Source organism: Falco rusticolus, chromosome 1, assembly GCF_015220075.1.
Source record: "Falco rusticolus isolate bFalRus1 chromosome 1, bFalRus1.pri, whole genome shotgun sequence".
Classification (NCBI taxonomy): domain Eukaryota; kingdom Metazoa; phylum Chordata; class Aves; order Falconiformes; family Falconidae; genus Falco; species Falco rusticolus.
The window spans coordinates 6,910,023-6,930,372 of NC_051187.1; the positions used below are offsets into that span (position 1 = coordinate 6,910,023).

General features: G+C 38.7%; 1 protein-coding gene across 10 annotated transcripts; it reads right to left on the bottom strand.

The window, feature by feature from the left end:
* Positions 1-392: 392 nt before the first annotated feature.
* On the bottom strand, positions 393-20,245 carry LUC7L3 (LUC7 like 3 pre-mRNA splicing factor). 10 transcript variants are annotated; one of them, XM_037407050.1, is made up of 13 exons: positions 20,016-20,245; positions 13,286-13,352; positions 12,223-12,262; positions 11,846-11,990; positions 10,553-10,627; positions 10,363-10,467; positions 9,103-9,264; positions 8,352-8,635; positions 7,663-7,823; positions 2,477-2,617; positions 2,266-2,371; positions 1,782-1,847; positions 415-923 (listed from the first exon to the last, which is right to left on the bottom strand). In XM_037407050.1, the coding sequence occupies exons 1-12, from the start codon at positions 20,112-20,114 to the stop codon at positions 1,823-1,825; spliced, it is 1,410 nt and encodes a 469-aa protein (XP_037262947.1). In that variant the 5' UTR covers positions 20,115-20,245; the 3' UTR covers positions 415-923; positions 1,782-1,822. The 10 variants fall into 10 exon arrangements, 8 of the variants coding, with proteins under 8 accessions (XP_037262938.1, XP_037262930.1, XP_037262986.1 ...); XM_037407041.1 differs by having other exon boundaries at positions 393-1,847; XM_037407054.1 differs by lacking the exon at positions 1,782-1,847.
* Positions 20,246-20,350: the final 105 nt, after the last annotated feature.

Here is a 20,350-nt window from a genome sequence, read left to right on the forward strand (position 1 = left end):
CAGCGTTACAAGAAAGCATAAGGCACGTCCCTCTTCCCTTGTATCTGTTCCAACATGCAGACCCTGGCTGTTATCAGCTGCCTACAGTTGATTAATATGCCAAACTGATAGCACAGTGCACCACACAGCAGCCTGACGGCCAGCCTCAGCAGGGGCATCTTTCTGATAATGCTGTAAAAAGTCTTAACTGCTTTATGAAGGCTCAAGGCCTACGTTTTTATTGTGAGATTTCTGGAACTTCTTAACCAACTGCAGCATAAGCTGTACTTCTTAGGGGACACACGATCCAACAAACGTCAAGTAAGCTTGAAATTAAATACTAACTGATGGCACACAAAAAAACCCCAAACCCACAAACACCACAGAATAACTAAGCATCCAAATTAATGGACTAAGCTTGAAGACATGAGTAAATTTATTAGGAAAGAAACTTATTTAATATTAAACGTTCAATGACAGAGACAATCAAATTTGTAACAGAAATTCAAAGATACTTTATTTCCATTTCTTGTATATCAAGAAGCTAGGAATAGCTTAGTTGTAAAAATGGGATTCATTTTAGTTCGATTCACACAAATACTAAACATTTATTCTTGTGTTTTAAAGTCCAAGAATGAAAACTTGCAATTAAACACTGAGCAAGCCATGTGTTCAGGTTATGTTGGTTTCTTATCTTAAAAAGTCTTAAAGAAAAAAAGGATACAGGACTTATATTCTCAGTAGCATATGTGCTATTATCAACACATCTTTCTGAACTCTGGGAGGAAACACCAGTCCTGAATTAAATTTTATTTAAAAAAAAAAATTTCTAACTCAACTTTATATTTTTCTACGCCACTACAGCTTTCTTTCACCTCATTTTAATGCAGATCTTCAGTTTAAGCTGTCTTCCACTGTCTTCGCAGGTTCTTCATGTAGCAGTCCTATAATGCAAAATTTTGGGAAAACAGACAATTAGACAGCATTAAGAGCATTTAGTTTACCATTCTTACATATTGGCCCAGTTGTTAGCTGTCATCTTAACTCTACAAAAATGTCAACATTGAACATGACTGACTTTAGAAGCAATAACATAGCATGAATAATTTAATGATCAACATTAAGTGCTTAAGAGTTCCTAGCATAAATAACGAAACTACAGTAACAAATTATGTTGCAAGAAGCTCATTTATCAGCTGTACTCTCCATTGTTAGTTCCTTATTTCAGGAATACAACTAAAGACCTTCTGTAAGAGTAAGAAAGCTATGTCAAGAGTGGGGAAAAAACTTCAAGTTTTCCTTTTAATACAGCATTTGTATTTCCCATTGTTTAGCTGTTTCATTTCCAACAAATGGTATTCTCAGCATACATTCTTGCCATGAACATTGTAATCATTTGGTGGCATCTGTCTCTGTATTTACATTTGCCTTAGAAGTCTGTTATCAGCCATTCCACTTCTCTGTACTATGGCTGATTGCAAATTCTCCTACACAGTAGGAAATATTAAACACATACCTCTTAAAGACTTGAATTGCATTGAAAGTAACAAGGCGATTATTATGTAGTGTTTATTGCATTTTAAACTCTTTAAAGATATCTAATTCTGGGCAGCACTGCATCCCTACATACAGTTGAAAGAAAATTCCATTCTGTTAACATCAGATTTAACAGTATTCACACAATACACAAAAAGTCCTTTTCACTATCTTGAAAATCAAAACACAACAGTAAGCTTAAAGATTACAGGCAACAGCATTCAAACATGGATGTGGGTAGAGAAAGGAGTACCTGGCATGAGTACCTGCTTAGTTTGACTGAATCCTTGATTTTTAATTTGGCTTTTCATGGGCCGCTCACAACACCAACGCTGTGTGAGGTATGGTAGTCAGCTGCAATAATTCATAAACCCTACACTTCCATCAATCCAATGCTACTGGCTCTCGAGTTACAGAACAAACTGCATTAGAATGCAAGGCAATAAAGCAAAAAAACTAGAAACATCCTTGACAAAGAAATACTAGCAGTTTATATGAAAACAAAGTAGTCCAACATGTGCCTCAAATATTAAGTATTAAAGCAAAAGTTTCTGCTGATGTACCAACACAATATGGACTTAAATACAAAAACAGTTCAACTTTTTTTAAAAAAAAAACGATAACAAAATCCCTAAAAATAAAAAAGGATAATTAATTTTTCTATTGTGACTATATTACAAATATGTCCCAAAGAGGCACACTAATGGGGGCACGAGTCTGCTACAAAATAGCTGAGACAAAACAATGTACCTCAAAATGTTTTGCAGGACTACACTGTCTTTTCCTTCAGAAGGTGCTTTAGTATGTCTTCTTACTTGGCTTAGTTCCATCTTCATCTGTGCATACTTACGCTGCACTGTTAAACAGTAACAAAAAGCCCTAATCAAAGTTTGAAATAATGCACTTACCTCTGTCTGATCTGAGGTCATATCAGATCAGTTTTAATTGGACTGAGTGTCACCTTCAGATTTAATGTCTTCACTGGTCCCATTGACCTCATTCTTAGTATCACTCTCCTTCGAGTCTGTATTTGTGTCTTCACTCTGTTTTTCTCGACTACTGGACTTCATACTACTTTTTTTATCATCAGATCCCCTCTTTTCTGCCATGAAAGAAGACATTGACCATGGATTTCAAAGTAAAAACAAACATTGCACATGTGAGATATATATTGCATACAAAATGGGACAATTACTTTCTATAGCAGTAACAGTAATACTCAAGAAATTACAGAAATAGGCTTCAGACTACCATGCTGGAATGGAGAGGGTACCAAAAAAAAGGTAAAAGGGGACAGCAGAGGGTGGGGAAAAGAGGAGAAAGGACAGACCTCCTAACAGAGGCAGCAACTCTGCTGTCAACTGTTGACATATACAAGTTGGGGGTAAAGAGGCAGTCAAGAAGTTAGGCGAGTGTGTAATTATGGTGCATGGCTTCCTTACTTATCATGGGACCATTTTTGTCCCCAAGTTTATGAGTTGTATGGCCGCCTTTGGTTTACAATTCTCATTAAATATGGTTCTTGAAAACAGAATCAGAAAAGAGTGATAGGATAACGCATTAGTGCATTACCAAATCAATCAATACTTGCCAATTTAAAAAAATAGCAACCCCAAACAACCAAATACTTGGGGAAACAAACAGTATTAAGCACTGCTAGCTCTGAAGGCGGGGATCACAGTGACAATCAAAATGCAGTCTGTCACAGAAGCTGCACGCTTGTCAGCATTATTATTTCCCAATTTTATACAAACCGCAGCCATTTATAATCCACTTATTAAAACAGCTTGGGGACACAGTTTGGAAGCTGTATAAAAAGCACTATTTTCCAAAGGAAAAGGAAAAGGAAGATGGGAAGGACCCCACAATTTCATCATGAATTGGAAAGCTGACTGATGAGTTTGCTACACTGCTGGAAAACTCATCTTTTCCTCAATAATCTTCGAAGGAAGGAAGGAAGCCAGAAGTAAAAATATTTCCATGGGAAGAAAAACATTCAGTATAAGAGCTGCGTGCCTCATCCGTAAATTCAGTATTTGCAAATTTAATAAAACTACCAATTACTTCTGTATTATTACACACCATAATATTCAACCTTTGATCAGTAAAGACACTTTGGAAAGAAAAAAATAATAAAAAAAAAAATCCAAAAAACCAACCTCTCTGATGTCATCATACAGAACAACATTCATGCTCTTTTTTTCTGATTATTCCCTGCTATCCGGGCAATTAAAATAAATAATATAAATATATATATACACATCCCCAACACAGGAGCACACAGATCGAACACACTGAAAAAAGCTACTTTAAATAATGTTATCACCTAGACTGGCGTAACACACTTTTATATTCCAGAAGACAAAGCAGAAATTAAGCTTTAAAAGAGAAGCAATATCCCAACTTCTTTGCTTTAAAACAGACCACCAAAAGGGAGGGGTAAAACCCCCACACAGAAATTAAGGCAACTGCCTAATGAGCACTACTACTGAGGTTTCACCTGAAGCAGCACATCCAGTGCACGGTGCTTGGAGAAAGCACGCAGCAACGTCAAAAAGCTAACTGAAGAACTAATAATTTTGTATCTGTCTGCCCTCGGTTTTGCAACTCCGCAGGTAGATTGCACTCTAACTAACCTTGTTAAAAAGTCTTCTTTTTGTGTCTTATAGGTATCTCCGATGCACACGTAGATCCACTGAGGAATAGTAGTCTTGTTTCCCCGCAGAGGACTAGTAGTCAGTCCAATAATCTTATCTTCTGTCCTATGTAGATATGGTAGATCTTAATAGCCCTACGGATGTGCAGTGTGCAGGGTTTTGTTCTGTCTTGTTTGTTTCTTGAATTTGGTCAGGAAGGACAATTTTGTTTAAGGTTAAAAAGCTACTATTAAACTGTGGTACAAAAGATGAAACTCTTCTAAAAACTTTTAAGAATAAAATAGGTTTACCATAGCAAACCTCCAGTTTGCCAAGCAGAACTGATAAAGTGTATTCAGCAAATAGTCCAATAACTGAGCTTCTTTCAACTCCTGGAGTATCTGCAAGCGGTAAAGTTCCTCCACTGTATTTTCAATCAGTGAGATTTCTTTCTTTAAAAGCATATACAATTAGTTTGCTGTTGAAACTGTGTATATTATTTCTGCTGTGATCTATTAGGTATAATCACATAATATTGACTTTGCTTCCTGATTCAACACATGCACATTTGTCTGACTGAGTTCATGTGGGCAACTGAGATATATTTTGTGAGAGCCCTTACCAAGATAATGTGAATGGTTTGTGTTCAGAAAATGCAAAAATCCGTCAAGTATAATATCCAGTATTAGTGAAGGTTTGGATGTTCTGACAGTATTTGCTGAGGTTTAATCACTAACAGGAAAACATGATCACAAATCAATTATTTTTATGTAAGTATATGAATCTAGATTAAGGAAGGTAAAAAGCTAAGTTAAAAGTGGTCTGGAGGCATGTTCCAGTATTAACCCTTCATAAAACGAAGGTACTTGTAGAACAGATGTTTTCCTTTTCTTCAAAAGAAGACCCTATTTATTCCACCTACTCTGAAGTTGATTTACTTGAACAGCAGTTGTGTTCTGCTGGTTTACATTAAGCTAACACTCAATTTATGGCTGGTGGCTCCCTCCTTTAGCAAATGTATCCTTGTTCCTGAAACCCGAGTCAGAAATTGTCTCCATTTTTACATATACTTTTTTCTTACAATCTTAAAGGTCGTTGTATGCCACAGTATTTTAGTGAACAAGAAGCCAGGACTTCTGAATTTTCTAAGTATGACGCTAACGTGTAACAGTAGGGAAGTCTCGGGCAACCGTGCCTTGCTTTTTTTGCCCTGTTAAGATTCATGTTTATAAAGCAGTTTGAGATTTCAAGATGAAAGGCACTACCACAAGTAGTTACAGCCAGGCCTTTGCTGCTTACTTTTGTAACTGCAGATCAATGGTGGACATTTAGATTCTGAAGCCAATATTCCCAATGGAGCACCAAATGTAGTAAGTTATGTCTTAACTTCTACATTGCTTCCTTTTGTGCAAACAGCAGAGCAGGTAGCCAGCCACATGTTTGGGGTATATGAACCTCTAAAGCTATCTACAATTATCTACCTACAATGCCACATTGCAAGCATGAGGATGTAACTGTGTTTACAGCTTCATCATAGAAATTCAATGCTTGCTTATTAAATACTACTGCTTTTTTTCCTTTTCTTCTCCCCCCCCCCCTTTTTTAAGATTTTCCCAACAAAGGGAAAAACACAAACTTCTTTAGCATTACAGTCCTGCTCTGGGGCCTATGTGTGTTTCTAGAAATGTTACATTTCAATAGTCAAAAAGAGTAATTGATATTCCCATGTGGAATTTTCATCACAGCTCATAGCATCACCTTACTGTTCTCATTTCTGGAGGAAGAAAGCAGCAAGCAGCAAATAAAACGGCCAGCAAGGACATCAGTCAAGTTAAAACTAAAAATATTGAGATGCTGAAGAAAGTTCACTAGCTCCTCTATTTATGGAAGGATAAAGGAAAGAACTGAAAAGCTGTTAAGCTCAAAACCAGAGCAAATCTGAATAAATAAGAACACAATTATTTATATGCATAGACAGACACAGAATAGTGAATAGGACATTCTTGACTAAGTACCAGAAATCTCTTCGTAAGTATGCAAAAAAGGCACTATATGAGGTAGGAATAAAGTAACAAATGGACAGATACAGGCTACAATCCTGAATCGGAGTTTAAACACTATGCATCAGTTCCACTGCCAGAGAGAAAGCAGCTAAAACCCACTTGTGCTTATAAAGGGCAAAGCAAAATGAGAGAAGACTCAATATTTAAGATGCACCATAGTATAAACCAGAAAAATCAAAACAGTCTAAGGAAGTCAGGCAAGGAAAAGACATGAAGCATTACCAACATCTGGGAAACTAATCCACTGGATAAATATGGAAAAGTAAGGGTAGGGTGAACAGGCCTATGCAATCCAGAAACATGCACATAGCACCTTTCATTCCAGAGAACCTCAAAAGTACCTTAAAAACATAAACCGAATTGTTTCATCCATTACCGATGGTCAGCTTGAATAATGAAGCGGGGTGACTGTTTCAGACTGGACATTTTAGTCAATGCCCCAACAGAGCCAGTACTTTAAGCCAGAAGTTAGTATTAGATTTGTATAGAAGTTTCAAAAGAATTTTGAAGCGGAAAATTTAGCAGTAACAGTGAATCAATATCTTTTCATAGAATGTGAATCTGTAGTTTTCTCTCTGTAGCTCTTTTTATTCCTACTTAACAGGTAAAGCTTCTTTCATGAAGCAGTGAGTCACTATCAATGCTGTTGTACACGGTATGTCCTGCTACAAAAGCATTCCAAGGACTAATACAGCATTCTTTTTAAGACTCACCTGAACACCGAACAAAGCAAATGTCACTTCATTTGGAAAAAAACCCAAAAAACAAACCAACAAAAAACCAAACCACAACAAAACCAAAACACAAGAACAAGGGGGAAAGATGGTGGGAAGAGCAGGAGATTGGGGAGAGGGCATGAAATTGTTATTTAGACCATTACAGAAATTCTGCAAGATTTATCTTGGACGGTATTCATAGATTAGAAAACAAAACCAAAAAACTTAAAAGCACTGTTAAAGGAAAATAAAGGAAACATGATAGTGTAGAGAAATAATAGATGGTACAGGTGAAAAACCAGCTACCAAATCTCCCACAGAACATGTACCAGCAGAGGGTAATTAGAGAAATATCTAACAGTAGGAACAGAAAATACTCACTCTTAAGAATATCTGATTACAGGCTTATGTTTTTCTAAAGGTAAACAGTAAACAGGTCTTAAAATACATTAAAATCCTCGCACAATTTGTAAAGTGGTAAGCTTTTAATAACTACTGTAACATAAGAGGTGGTCACTGGGGTGTATATATGCACAACATGTGCATTAACAGTAACTGGAATGAACAAAATGCTTCAAATTGGTTAAAAGCAACATACACAGCTTATAAAACTAGATTTGACTTGATGCTAAGAAGGCCCTTCAGTCACTCACTGGAAGACTATGCTTTTGAGACTTTAAAGAAAGATTAGCTTCACAACTTGATACGAACTCAGCCTTCACACAAACATACCTTTTTCTTTTGACTTCCTGTCTTGTTCTCTCTCTCTGCTTTTGCTTCTGTGCTTGTAGGATTTCCGATCGCGGCTTTTTGATCGTCTTCTGTCCCTACTACGAGACCTATGTTTTCTTTCTGATCTATCATGACTTCTGCTTCTTCTTCGGTCACGGCTCCTTAACATGCAGAGAAAATTTCAAGAATAGAAAATAACAGCTGACATTTACAACTCAGAAGCTAAAACAGTAGCACTTTCTAATACACTGATTATTTGCAGAAAACATGTACGTAAAACAAGCTTTAGCACACTGCATATAAGTATTTCTCAGTACATAAGACTGGCTTCACACTGCCTTCTTCATTTACTCAAACATTCAACCACACAGCTTAAAAACATCCAGTACTATGAATCACAGATCACCTTAAGGAAAAAAAAAAGATCCTGCTCTCTGGGAGCATTTGTCTACTCAAAGCTCCCTCGTAAGACCACTTCCACCACAATGGTGTCCATCTACTTCCAAAAATTGAGAGAAGACAGTGAACACACAGCAAAAACTTGCTCATCCTTAGAACCAGTAAAGCATGCCTCCACTGAAGAGGCAAGAACACATCTGTGATGTGACCCAGGCTAACAGATGAAGTCCCCACAAGATTTTTACAATTTGCAAAGTTACATGAAAGTACATAAACACACACACACACACCTGCTTCGCCTTCTTTCTCTGCTTCTTGATCTTTTGTGATCTCGTGAACGGCTGCATCTTCTGTCAGATGTTCTGCTTGAATGTCTACTCCGTGAACGGCTCCTTTTACGTCTCTCCCTATCACGAGCCCTCTCTTTTTCCTTTTCTTCTTCTTCACGTCGTCTCTTCCTTTCCCGCTCTTCTCTTTCCCGTTCCCTCTCTTTCTCTCTCTCTTCTCGTTCTTGTTTCTCTTTTTTTAACCTGTCATCACGGTCAGGTTCTTCTGTTCTTTTTCGTAACTTTTCCTTAAGAAAAAAGTTCACAGAAAAAAAAAAATGAAGATTACTCCAGATAAATCACTCAACGTAACTTAGCTCATACATTCTGAGGATGTTTCAGGTGTTTTTCCAAACAAAGGATGGCCTACATAGAAGCACTTTCTAAAATCCCTTAACGGAAATCCTTTGTCGTGCAGAACTTTTTTTCCTCGCCATTCTCACAAGAACAGAGGCCACGCTACAGTCCTTTACAAAGGCCACAAAAAATTCTCACCCAAATTTACATCTTTGCTTGTATCAAGTGTAATCACACACAACAAAGAATGTCAGTGCAAGCACAATGCTAAGCGTGCAGGGTACAATTCCATTTAATTTCTATATACCATCTTTGGAGTATTTCACCCGCTTGAGAAAGTCCACTGGGCAGCCTTCTATTTACCATAGGAAGCCTCCAAGCAATTTTTTAATATTCAATAACTGAAGGAGATGCTTACTTTTAAGTCTTCTACAGTAGCTTTTATTTTGGCATAACCCATGTGCTGCTTTCCCATCAAGTGGTCATCTACCCTGGACTGTGCATCTCCTACAATTAAAAAGGCTCCACAAACTTCACAAACTTCCATTTGCTTTTCTTGGGCTGCAAAGCTCTCAATTGTCTGCAAAAGAAAAACATTTGATACAGCAAAGTAAAAGTTTCAGCCAGAAGCCACTGAAGAGATTTAGAACTTTATTGTTACTGTTATCAAATCCTAAGCACTAGCTCAAAGCCGTTATCTGCATGCTCTGTCTTCGGAGCACTGCACCTACCAGGATGAACAGCACAAAAATAGGCTACGTACGCCCATTCCACATAAGCCACAGTAAAGGAGTCTATTAGAAAACACATAAAACAAACCTTATTCTACACTGCAAAGGATTAATACGTATATAGCCTTATCTGCAGCTTCCTTGCAAACTCAGGATTATAAAAAATACAAATGATTTTTCTGGCATCAACTGAAATGCCTGGAGCTGCAGAATAAGCATGTAGTATGTCTCAAGCAATGAAAAGGCTAGAATATCCCATGAAGAAATACAAAAAGGAATGCTGGGCTTCTATTTAAAAGACTAATAAGTCAAATTGATTCAGTTTCAACAGACATACGAGAAATATACTGAAATTTCAACATAAACCCAAATAATGATTGCTGTGCAATGTTCATGAATCATATAGTATGGACACAAACACTACAGCCCACAACATTTAAGAACTTTTAAAAAATAAAACAGGCATCACAATTTCAGCACATTATTAAACGCTGAGATATAATGTCTAAACATAAGCTCCTTTCTATTGACAGGAACTTGCTATTTAACACATTAACTTTGGCTTCTGTAGCTCTCTAATTCAGATAGATGCCCGTCTCCAGTCACAGCCCCAACACAAAGGCTCTCTGTAACAGTCAGATCAGTAATTCAGTGAAATAATATTGCAGGGGCTACATGGCAAAGTTTAACTGAGACCTGAACTAGAGTAAGATGGAAGCTCGCCTCCAGGGCTGCTATGTGAATAGTTTCCCAATTTGTGTGCAGGAAACCCACTTTCAAGGTAGCATGCTGAATCAACACACTGGACTAACTCATTTAAGTGTCCTGTTATTGTCTAATAAATTCTGTGCAGAACTTGCATGCCTTCAATGTTAAAGACAAGGTTAAAACTGTACTGTTGCACCAAATTTTGAATTAAGTCTGACAGATCTAGAAACATTACTTACTGAAGTTGTAGACCTCAGCAATTCTCTCTCTTCCTTTAACTGTTCAACAAGTTTCATCATTCCTTGTGCCTCTTCCACCTTCCCTTCTGAACCTAGTTCTTCAATCTAAAGGACAAGAGAAAAATTCAACTATAATTTTTCACCAAGTAACAGAAGAGATCTCTGTTACATGGGGTAAAAAAATCCTCACCTGTTGTAGAAGTACATCAATTTTGTCCGTTAACACCTGAATCTTCTCTTCATTTTTACCGGTAGGTCCCGCTCCCTGCCAAACAATACAAACACATATCATATATATATATATATATATATATATGTATATATGTATGCATGCACAAATGTATGTCTTCTTATATTCCAGAGACACTTCAGGAATAACCCCCTCCTACTGCTTCTCCTTAGCGAGAACCTACTAACAGAGTAGACTCCTCAACACAGCTTATTCCACTCTTGCTGAGTGAAGCAAGTTTTAGTCACACAAATTCCTCCTAAATCAACAAAAACATTCAAGGCCTGGCCCATAAAAGGTAAGACATTTGAATTCAAAGTCCTAAATTTAAACTCTGAAGCTACCATGCAGCCATTACGTATCTTTGCAGACACTCAAATATGACTTAAAAGTTCCGTGGGCTCTGAAATTTAACTTCTGAGCCTAAACGCAAGAAAACGTCTCACTTCATCCAGAATGTACTGGTTACTAGTGTCCTCTCTGCCGGAATAGACTTTTATCTACCTCACTCTAACCTCTGCTCTACTCCACAGCCAGTAAGCTCTCTTGACTGGGTACTGCTCCTTCTGAAGCAACTGGACTTTGCACAGAACAATTAATTGCAGCAGCAAGAAGGAGCAAGGCTCCTAGCAGTCAGGAAACTCTCAGAGCACAGGTCACAGTCACTGCTCCAAATCCATCAAAGGACAAGAAAATGAGTGGAGTAAACATGCAAAATTTTTCTCCCAGTCAGTTTAAGCTTTTCCTTAACAGCTGTCTAGTATGCAGCCTGAAACTGAGAGAAGTCGCACAGAAGAATTTATTTCTCAAACTTCCATAATTCCATCATCACCTGCCAATGGCGGTGCTGGAGTACAAAGAGGTTATTGCCCCAGTGTGGCTGCTGACGGGGGATTTAGCTCCATCAGCTGCTGAAAGACCCAGTGCCTGCTTACTTCAGTAGTATCACTGTGATACAGCTTACTAGTAGAAGGAAGGAAAAATATGCAACTAAACGAGAGAAGGTAAACTGAGGTTAACAGGGTAAAGACAACACTTGACAGGATCAGTTTTCCAGGGCGAACAACAGATACTGATTCTGAGGGAACAGAGAGGGATTCTTGCTGACTGTGGAGCCGCCTGCCTTTTCCATTAGGGCTAGATGCAAACTACTGGCTAACAGATGAAGAGACTTATCTAACAGAAACCTTCTGGAAAACAATGTATTTTACCTGAAGAGGCTATCTAGAGGAAAAAAGATTCTTCCAGACTCACCCCAGAAGACTGTTGATTCTGTGACAGTGCCAAACGAGCATGGCCTCTTCGAATCCTGCGTTCTACCTCTGCAAGTAAGCTTTGTAAATAGCGTAAGAAGTCTCTTTCATAGCCCACTTTCATAAAACGAGAGCTCTTTTCGTACCTGGTGAAGTATTTTAAAAATGAAAGCTCACATCAATCCATAATATATGAACTATAAATAACAAAACCTGCCATGTTATAAATTCTTACTCAAGGTAAGTGACTAGTATACATTTAAATAAATGTTTACATAAATCAAAAAGCAATTAAGTTTCTCATGGTTGGCTTGCTTTTAAAATTTTTAAGTGTACTAGAAGCACTATTCGCATTAACTTATCAGCCAACATACTTACTGTTTACGTAGATTTTCATCGTGAATTTTTTCACAAGGACCTAAAAGACCACACAAAAAGTTTTAAGCTTACGTTCTTGAATGGTGTTTCACATTCCAAAAGCATTTGTTCGTGCACCGTAACAGAACAGAGCTACAAACACTTCCCAAGGATTTTTATGCTTGCCTTTCTGCTTCCTTTTGCTTGGAGTTTGAAAGACACGTTAAAGAAAAAGAATGCCAATATGGTTTAGTAATTATAAAACTAAAGGAGATTCTGAATGACATATAAAGTCTTCATACAAAACAGAATTTCCAGATCAAGTTCTACATTGCTAAAACTACACAAAGTAATACCCTGAACAACTATGGTCTTAAAAAAAAAAAAACACCCACACACAAAAAATAAACCCACACAAAAAGGAAAAATTACATATGAAAGGTAATTTCACCAAGCATTTTCTAAGCTCCAGACAGTATTCTCTGTAATAAACTGGCTACTTAAAACATTGATCTTCAGAGTAAAATTAGGAGGTATGTGGCCTGAGTTCACAAAGCAGTCATGTTAAAATTCCCCACCTTCCCCAGTCTATCAAATTCTTCAACGGACTTGGAAATTAACAGAGGCAAAAAGCCTGGTTTTCCTAGTCACCACCTCCAAACTACATGTTGTCTGCATACCATCACTTGAAAGCTACTAGTAATTTAGAGATGGCCTTCAGTAATAACTATTAGAGTAAATAAGTCTCTAAAGAAGCTCAATAATGTATACTCAAAAAGAAGTTAGAACCCTGCCCAGGTAGAATAAGCCAGACTAGAAGCCAACACCTCAAGAGGAAAAAACCACCTCATACCCTATAATTTAGCTTACAGAAAAAAAAAAATAATAATTTTTCACTTAGAGGAAATAGGATTTGGAACAAATATTGCTGTTAACATATGTCACCAGCAACCCTTCAAAAATAAAAACGCCTATTTTCAAAGTGTTTTGACAGAGCACTGTACAATAAAAATGTAGTTTGCAAACAAAAGTTCAATTGTAATTACATTTAAGTGACTAAGAATCACAAGACTTACAGACTTACCTAAATCAGAACGGGTATTCGTAAATAATTCAGCTGGGCAAAAGCCACAAAGGTAGTATTTACAAACCTGACAGAAGAGAAGAAAGAAATAGGCATCACTTTTTTCCTCATGAACTTGTCATTTTAGGCAATTGCTTCTATTTTCTAAAATACAGTGTAAAAATGCCCTTTACACACTGCAACACTTCTGAAAGTTTTACACACATACACCCTATCTTTGTGTTACTTGGTAGCAGTAAATGCTACAAGGTGCACCTAAATGACGAAACATCAAAAATCTTACTTCCCATTGCAATAATAGCATTTCTTAATTTCACAACTAAGTATGTAAGGAAAGCATAATCTATTTGTAAATTCAATACAGTATTTGATATTTCTAAAGGAATTAAGTCAGATCAGACTATTAAAAATCACAGTGAAATTCCTTAACCGTGAAAACCTACAAGGGGGGAAAATATCTGCTATGGAAGCAGGAAAGCAAATTCCTCTGAGCTTGACTGTAACAACTCTTGTGTTCAGCCTTCATTTTTTCAGTGCCACTGGCTTGGAGAACAGGAGCCATCAGCATTCAAACATACAGTACTGCCTCAAGGATTCTGATGTCAATTAAAAGACTTAAGAACACATACAATAACTACACATTCCAATGCTTTTAAAAAATTCCTACTTGAAGAACAACTGGCAAAGAGATGTTCACTGTAACCTGGTTTCCTGCCAACTAAAAAATGGTTTGTTTTGTTTCTACATAGCCTATTTTTACATTAGCAAGTCAGGTTCTTTTTGATAACAGAAAAATACCACCAGGAAGTTAGAAGAAAGCCAACCTGTTAGTCTAGCTAGTAAATACTTAACATACGCTGGGATAAAACTAGCTTTTGTGAAAAAGATTATTCACCCTCAACCATGAGCATGGACTCAGCTAGTCAAGTTGGTCAGGTCTTTAAATTGATTACACAGAAAAATCTCCTGTCTATCTATCAGAACAGCCAAAAAGATAAAATCAGAAATACTTTCACTCCTATCTTTATAAGCCAACTTAAATACCTAGTTCTTCAATAGAACCTTCCCCTAGATGTGACTGCCATTAACTAACTTAACTGTCAATCCAAAACTAGCCTCGACATTCTTCTAACATCTTTTATGTTACACCAGTTTCTAGTATTTGGCAAATCTAGTAATAACTACTGCATATTAAAACCTAGTTCTAACACTCTCACACATACTGTGGACAAAGATTTGTGACATATTTCCTAAGATACATTCTGAAGTATTTTAACAAATAGGGGTGTCACGACAGACCCAAAACCTACCAACACCACCCTGAAGTGCCTGCGACACCAGCTGACCAAATTAGACAGTCTAATTTATTTTTCCATGATAACTGCCAGACTGCAAATGTGACTACAGAAGTTTAAACTGTACTGACTGCTGTACAGATTACACAGAAAAACTATCAAGCTTTCTAATAACAAGCCACGGACATGAAAAACAAACAAAAAAATCTTTTATTACATAATTTGGATACTTCTCCCATGATCCAAGTTAGGACACTGTGGCACCTATGTGAAGCAACTTACCAAGAATAGTTAAGAAAACACCACACAAAATCACAACATTTTTTTCTTCTCAGGAAGCAAGGTGAAAGTTAATAGACAAAATACGGTTTCAGAATCTGCTCTTCTCTGAAACCTGCGGTATCCCTCATTTTAATACCAAGCTGTTTCAAGGAAGCAGTTTCTGGGATGAACTCCTGTACTAGCCAATAAGAAATCTAATTTCTCACTATTTTCCCTTACTCCTCCATTTTTCATCCTCATCACCCATGTATCAGGGTCAGTGAAAGGCAGTTCCCCAAAAAAATTTCAGGGGTGGATTAGATAATTCCCTAAAACATAGAGAGCACACTAATAACAGTCTGATCGTCTTATGCTGTAAGGAGTCGTAGAACATCTTGTATCAGCTCAGAAATTATGCAAACGGGCCTGTACCAGTTTTGAAATAAGTAGCAACACAAGTTATTAGAGGCAAAAGTATGCTGAAGACAAAAAAACCCAAACAAACCAACACCAGAAATAATTAAAATAATTTTATGAAACAGTACTGCTAGGAAAAGCATCCTCTTACGAGCTGATGGTTACAGCCAAAACCAGTAGTAACTGATACTAAAATACATAGCTTAAACATGTGTCATACATTAATTTTTTATATTAAAAAAACACACAAACAAACCAAAACCCTAAGCCACAACAACAAAACCCACACACACTGAAAAGCTACATAATTTTCTCCTAGCTAACTCTGGATGCTATGCTACCTAGTGAATTACTTTATATTCTCTCCTGAGAAGCAGCCTGCAGAGAAATACCTTACAGTGGTTCAGCTAGTGTGTCTGCAGCAATTTCCTCCCGCTCTCATACCTATTTCATTATGTTCTTCAACTGATCTTGCTTCAGCAGAAAAACACTACTTTAGACAATCTTTCAGAATCTCAAAAGGTATCATTCCAGCTCAGCTTCACCATGTGGTACATCGGTCAGTGGCATAAGTAATCAATGATGAGCAAGGATAGAAAAGACCAAGAAATGGCTCAAGCATCACAGAGTCATTAAAGGACTCAAACAGAGGCGATATACTTCAAATGGCGTTACTCATCCATGGCTTATCAGACAGCTGCGCTTAGCACAAGTCAGAAGTAATATGGAAATACATTCCGTATTTGCAGAAACAGAGCAATAGGCAGTTTAGCATGGGTATTTACCTATGCAGGTAACAAGCACTTACTCCTTTTTGCCAAATTATTCTGATGACTCCGCTACCAAGAGTCTATAACAGAGAGGAACGTTACTGTCCAACTACTGCAGCACGATTAGCCATAGCTTGTGTCTCAAAGCCTTCAGGGTCTCACGTTTCAGGAAGACACTAGACCAAATACAGATAGGATAGACACTTGGAACTTTCCACTTCTTCATCTCAAGTTCACTAATTCTTTAAGTCTCTTGGAGCTGGAAAAGTAGTATCCTTCATCTCAGACTTGACTAAGCTAACAGCAAGAATGGCTAGCTCTTCCAGGTTTGTGAACCAATTCAAAGCTTTCCTTTATAAAGAAACTATTGACAGCTGTATATCATTAATACTTCTACATTAATAGGGTCATCTTCTGCAAAAAATTATGTATGGAGGAGAAGTATCAGTGTAACTGTAAAAAAAATTATGTAAGCAAATTCCTTTAAGCAGACAATTCCTAGTAAAAAGGCTGAGAATAAAGTCCAGCAGGTTGTGGTTCACACACTAAAAACTAAAAAAAAAAAATAAATCCTTCATATAGATGAGTTTTTTGAAACCACTGAAGTTCACAGGCATCAGACATTTTATGAGTAACGCTCAACCACCCAAGACCAAACATAAGCCCTTCCCCCAAACCCCAGGTTTAGAGATAACCTTCTATTACTAATATTCTTCCAAAACAAGTCCTCCCCTCCTCATCCCCTGGAGAATTAAGTCCCGAGATTCTGAGACCAATTTAGGTCTTTGGCATTAAAAAAAGTATAACACATCATAAATAGCTAATACCATCAGATCATATTTAAAATATGGAACCTACATTTTGCGAAACTGCATTCTTATCAGAGATGGCTTCTCACAGTCAATTGTCCATAACAGCTCGGCAACCCTTCCCACTTTCTGGGGAACGTTTTACCTTGAAGGACCCATCACAATCTCAAAGCCTTATACAAAGCATGAGTAGTCAATGCTGGGCTTTCTTCTGCTACAGAACAGCCTCAGAACTCTTACACAATCACTGTTTCCACACAAAACTTGTTTTGTATAGGTGGCATATTAAAGCAAGAATGTGTGAATCAAGAAAAGTTACTGTTCCAGAAATATACTTTGTCTACATATATGACAGTAAGCAGAAAGACTAAAATAATTGATACTAGTAACTTCCGCCTGCACAGAAAACAGAAAGCCTTTATGCCAAAACTAGAACTGATCATCTAAGGACATTCTGCAATACCAAAACATACAGCAACCGGGATTTCAGTTTTTAAGATTACAGGCTTCAATCATGTCAAAGTTTTAAGTAAGAACGTAAGCTCTGCAAAAAGCTTTACAATACATGATCAACATGTTTCATTAGAACTGCAAATAAATGCTCAGCTATCATACACTCTGCTTCCACATCTTCAGCTTCCACTCCTATGTTGTATTTCATTGCACCTTCCCTTTAGTTTTCGACATCCACCTAGATGCACTCTACAGATGATAAATAGAGATAAGCTTGTTTTGATAACCTTCCATATCCAAAATGGATGAAATGTGACACAAAACCCTAAACTTTGGTATAAACTTTGGTATGAGTACAACATGCTTATCTTGAAAAGACTACATGTTAACATATCACTAATTTTACAAGAAATAACATTAGCATATGTACTCCATCTGAAAAGCAAAACAGCAGTCAGGCAGATGAATTCATGCTACTATTTGAACCTTATCTGTATCTCCTGTCTTTTAAAACATGTCATCTTTAGGTGATGCAAGAAGTCAAACTGAAATAAATGTTTTAACAGCAGGGTTTTGGTTGGCTTTTTTGTTTGGGGTTTGTTTGGGTTTTTTTAATGAACTAGTCAGTTGACTACAGGATTCAATGACAACTTTCCTTTCAGAGGCTGCAATTAATAATGGCCCTATAAACTTTATAATAAAAGCAGGAGCAGAGTAAACAGCAGCAATTCTTGCAAGACCGAAGGCTCGACCCCAATACTGTAAATTTGCCATTGCCCTTAAGACACAGCACAGCTCTCCTTGTTCTAAATTGTCTAAGGAGGGCTGGGAAGAAGAGACAAGGCCCCATTTCTGAAGCAACAAAACCAAACAGCTTAGACAAAAAATCCTATAGTCAATCTCTCCAGCCTAACACTGAAAAATTTGCTCATTTGAACATGAAGAAAATCATCTGAACTTGATTAAAGAAAACAAGGAAAAAAACAACCACACAAATAAAACAAAATCAAGAAAAAAAACCCCAAGTCTCTCCCACCTTAAATAAACCAAAATAATCTCCTTATCTATTCTACCTGGACCACCATGGCTCAAACCATATTTCCAAACATGAATAGCTCCTTGAGTTCAGAATAAAAACAAAATATGTAATGGAACACCTACTTGAATAATGGAATTTGGTTAATAAGAGAAGTCTAGAAATACAGTAAGAAGGTTATGAAAACTTCCTGAACCCAGAGTATCCTCCTGACATGCACAGCTTACCTATTAGAACTGCATTTTTCAAGGGGGTGTGGGGTGTGGGGGGAGTTCCTTGCACTTGCAAAATCTAAGGCAAGAGAGATATCTGTCCTTATTTCATGCATTCCAAGACAAATTAAAATATGAATCTGTCATCTTTAAAATGATATAACTCCCATTTGAAAACGTGAAATTCACACCTCTGTGATTTAAGATGCAATTTAGAACAGCCAAAAGTAAGCATCCCTCCCTTCTCCCAATTTAACATCATCCCAAGAAAACGTTAAGGGCAGGAGTAGCTAAGTGCTTTTTGCAGTTTAAACCACAGAAGTTCCCATCACACAGGTAATAAACTATCGTAACTGGGATATTGTGTATGTTAAAATAAAGTAACTCAAAAATGTACCATGAATGGGGGGTGGGGGGGTGGAAGCAAGAGTGCTCATCTCTCCCAAAGAAGCAGCTACAGGAACTTTATAACTACCACTGATTTCTTCTGAAATAACTTACAGTACAACTATGATGGATATCACTAAAAGTCATCATTCGTTAAGGCTCAACCATACCTGGGGAGAAGCCCCACTCCAAAATAACTATTATTTAAAAGCCTTGTTCGAGCTATTTATTGCAGAAGATTAACTAACCATCACATTAAAAAAATATACGCAAGTACTTCTAAACAATAGTACTGTTTACATTAGTCCCCCTCAAGAGCTGTGGCATTTCTCTGAGTAAACATGGAAGGGATCAAGCTTTCCTTAATAAAATCCTCAGTTTCAAATATCTTATGGTTCTTCCTTGTGCTACAACCTCCAGTTAAACATGAGGATGCCTGTACCCTCCTGTTTCCTTCCCCAACACCACGCTCAGGAAGAGATCCAGAGACATTTATCTTCCAAACTACTAACATCTGCCCCATCTCCCTTCCTGCAAGCCAACAGGCTTCTACTCAGGCGAGCAGAATTCCACTATTCCACCCACACAGCTACCGACACCTTGTTTTTCTTTTTCCCCATGGGAGATCTCAGCCACCAACCGACCCTCTAAGGCCCCCCCCGCCCGTTTACCGACGCTCCGCCAAGAGCACGCCACGGCCAACCCCACCTCTCCCCCTTGCTCCGAAACACAAACACAAGGCCTCTCTCCTCCCAGCTGCCCAAACAACGCCGCAAGCCCCTTCACACTGCCTGACTATGGCGGGATCCTCATCCCTCCCGGTTCCTCCTCCTCCTCTCAAGGCCCAGCGAGGTTCCCGCGCAACGGCCCGGCCCGCCCCGCGGCCGCCATGTAGGAGCCCCGCAGCCCCGCGCCGACGGCCCCCACCTGCCGCCCAGGCCTGGGGAGCCCCCTCGCCCCGCACCCCTACCCTGCCCCCGGGCCGGGAGAAGCCGCAGGCCCGCGGCCCGTGTCGTTACGACAAAACCCCGGCCCTACGAGGGGGATGCGGAGGCGGGAGGGAGGGGAGAGGCGGCTCCGCTTCACTCACGCTCTCATGGTCCCACCGCACGTTGCTGCGCTTCTCATCCGGGGCCAGGTTTCTGTCCCGGCCCATAAGCTCATCTAGGAGCTGGGCGGCCGATATCATCGTGTCGTCCTGACCGAATCCCCCCTCGCCAAACACCGGCGCCGCCGCCGCCTCGCCTCCCCAACCGACCGCGCCGCCGCTGAGAGTGACAGAGACAAAATGGCGGCGCGGCTCCTCGCCCTGCCCACAATGCACCGCGCGCCGCCTAACCGCCTCTGGGGCCTGCGGAGCGCGGGCCGGGCCTGCCCGCGGCCTCGCGTGGGGGCGGCCCCGCGGCCCTGCCCACCCGGGGCCCG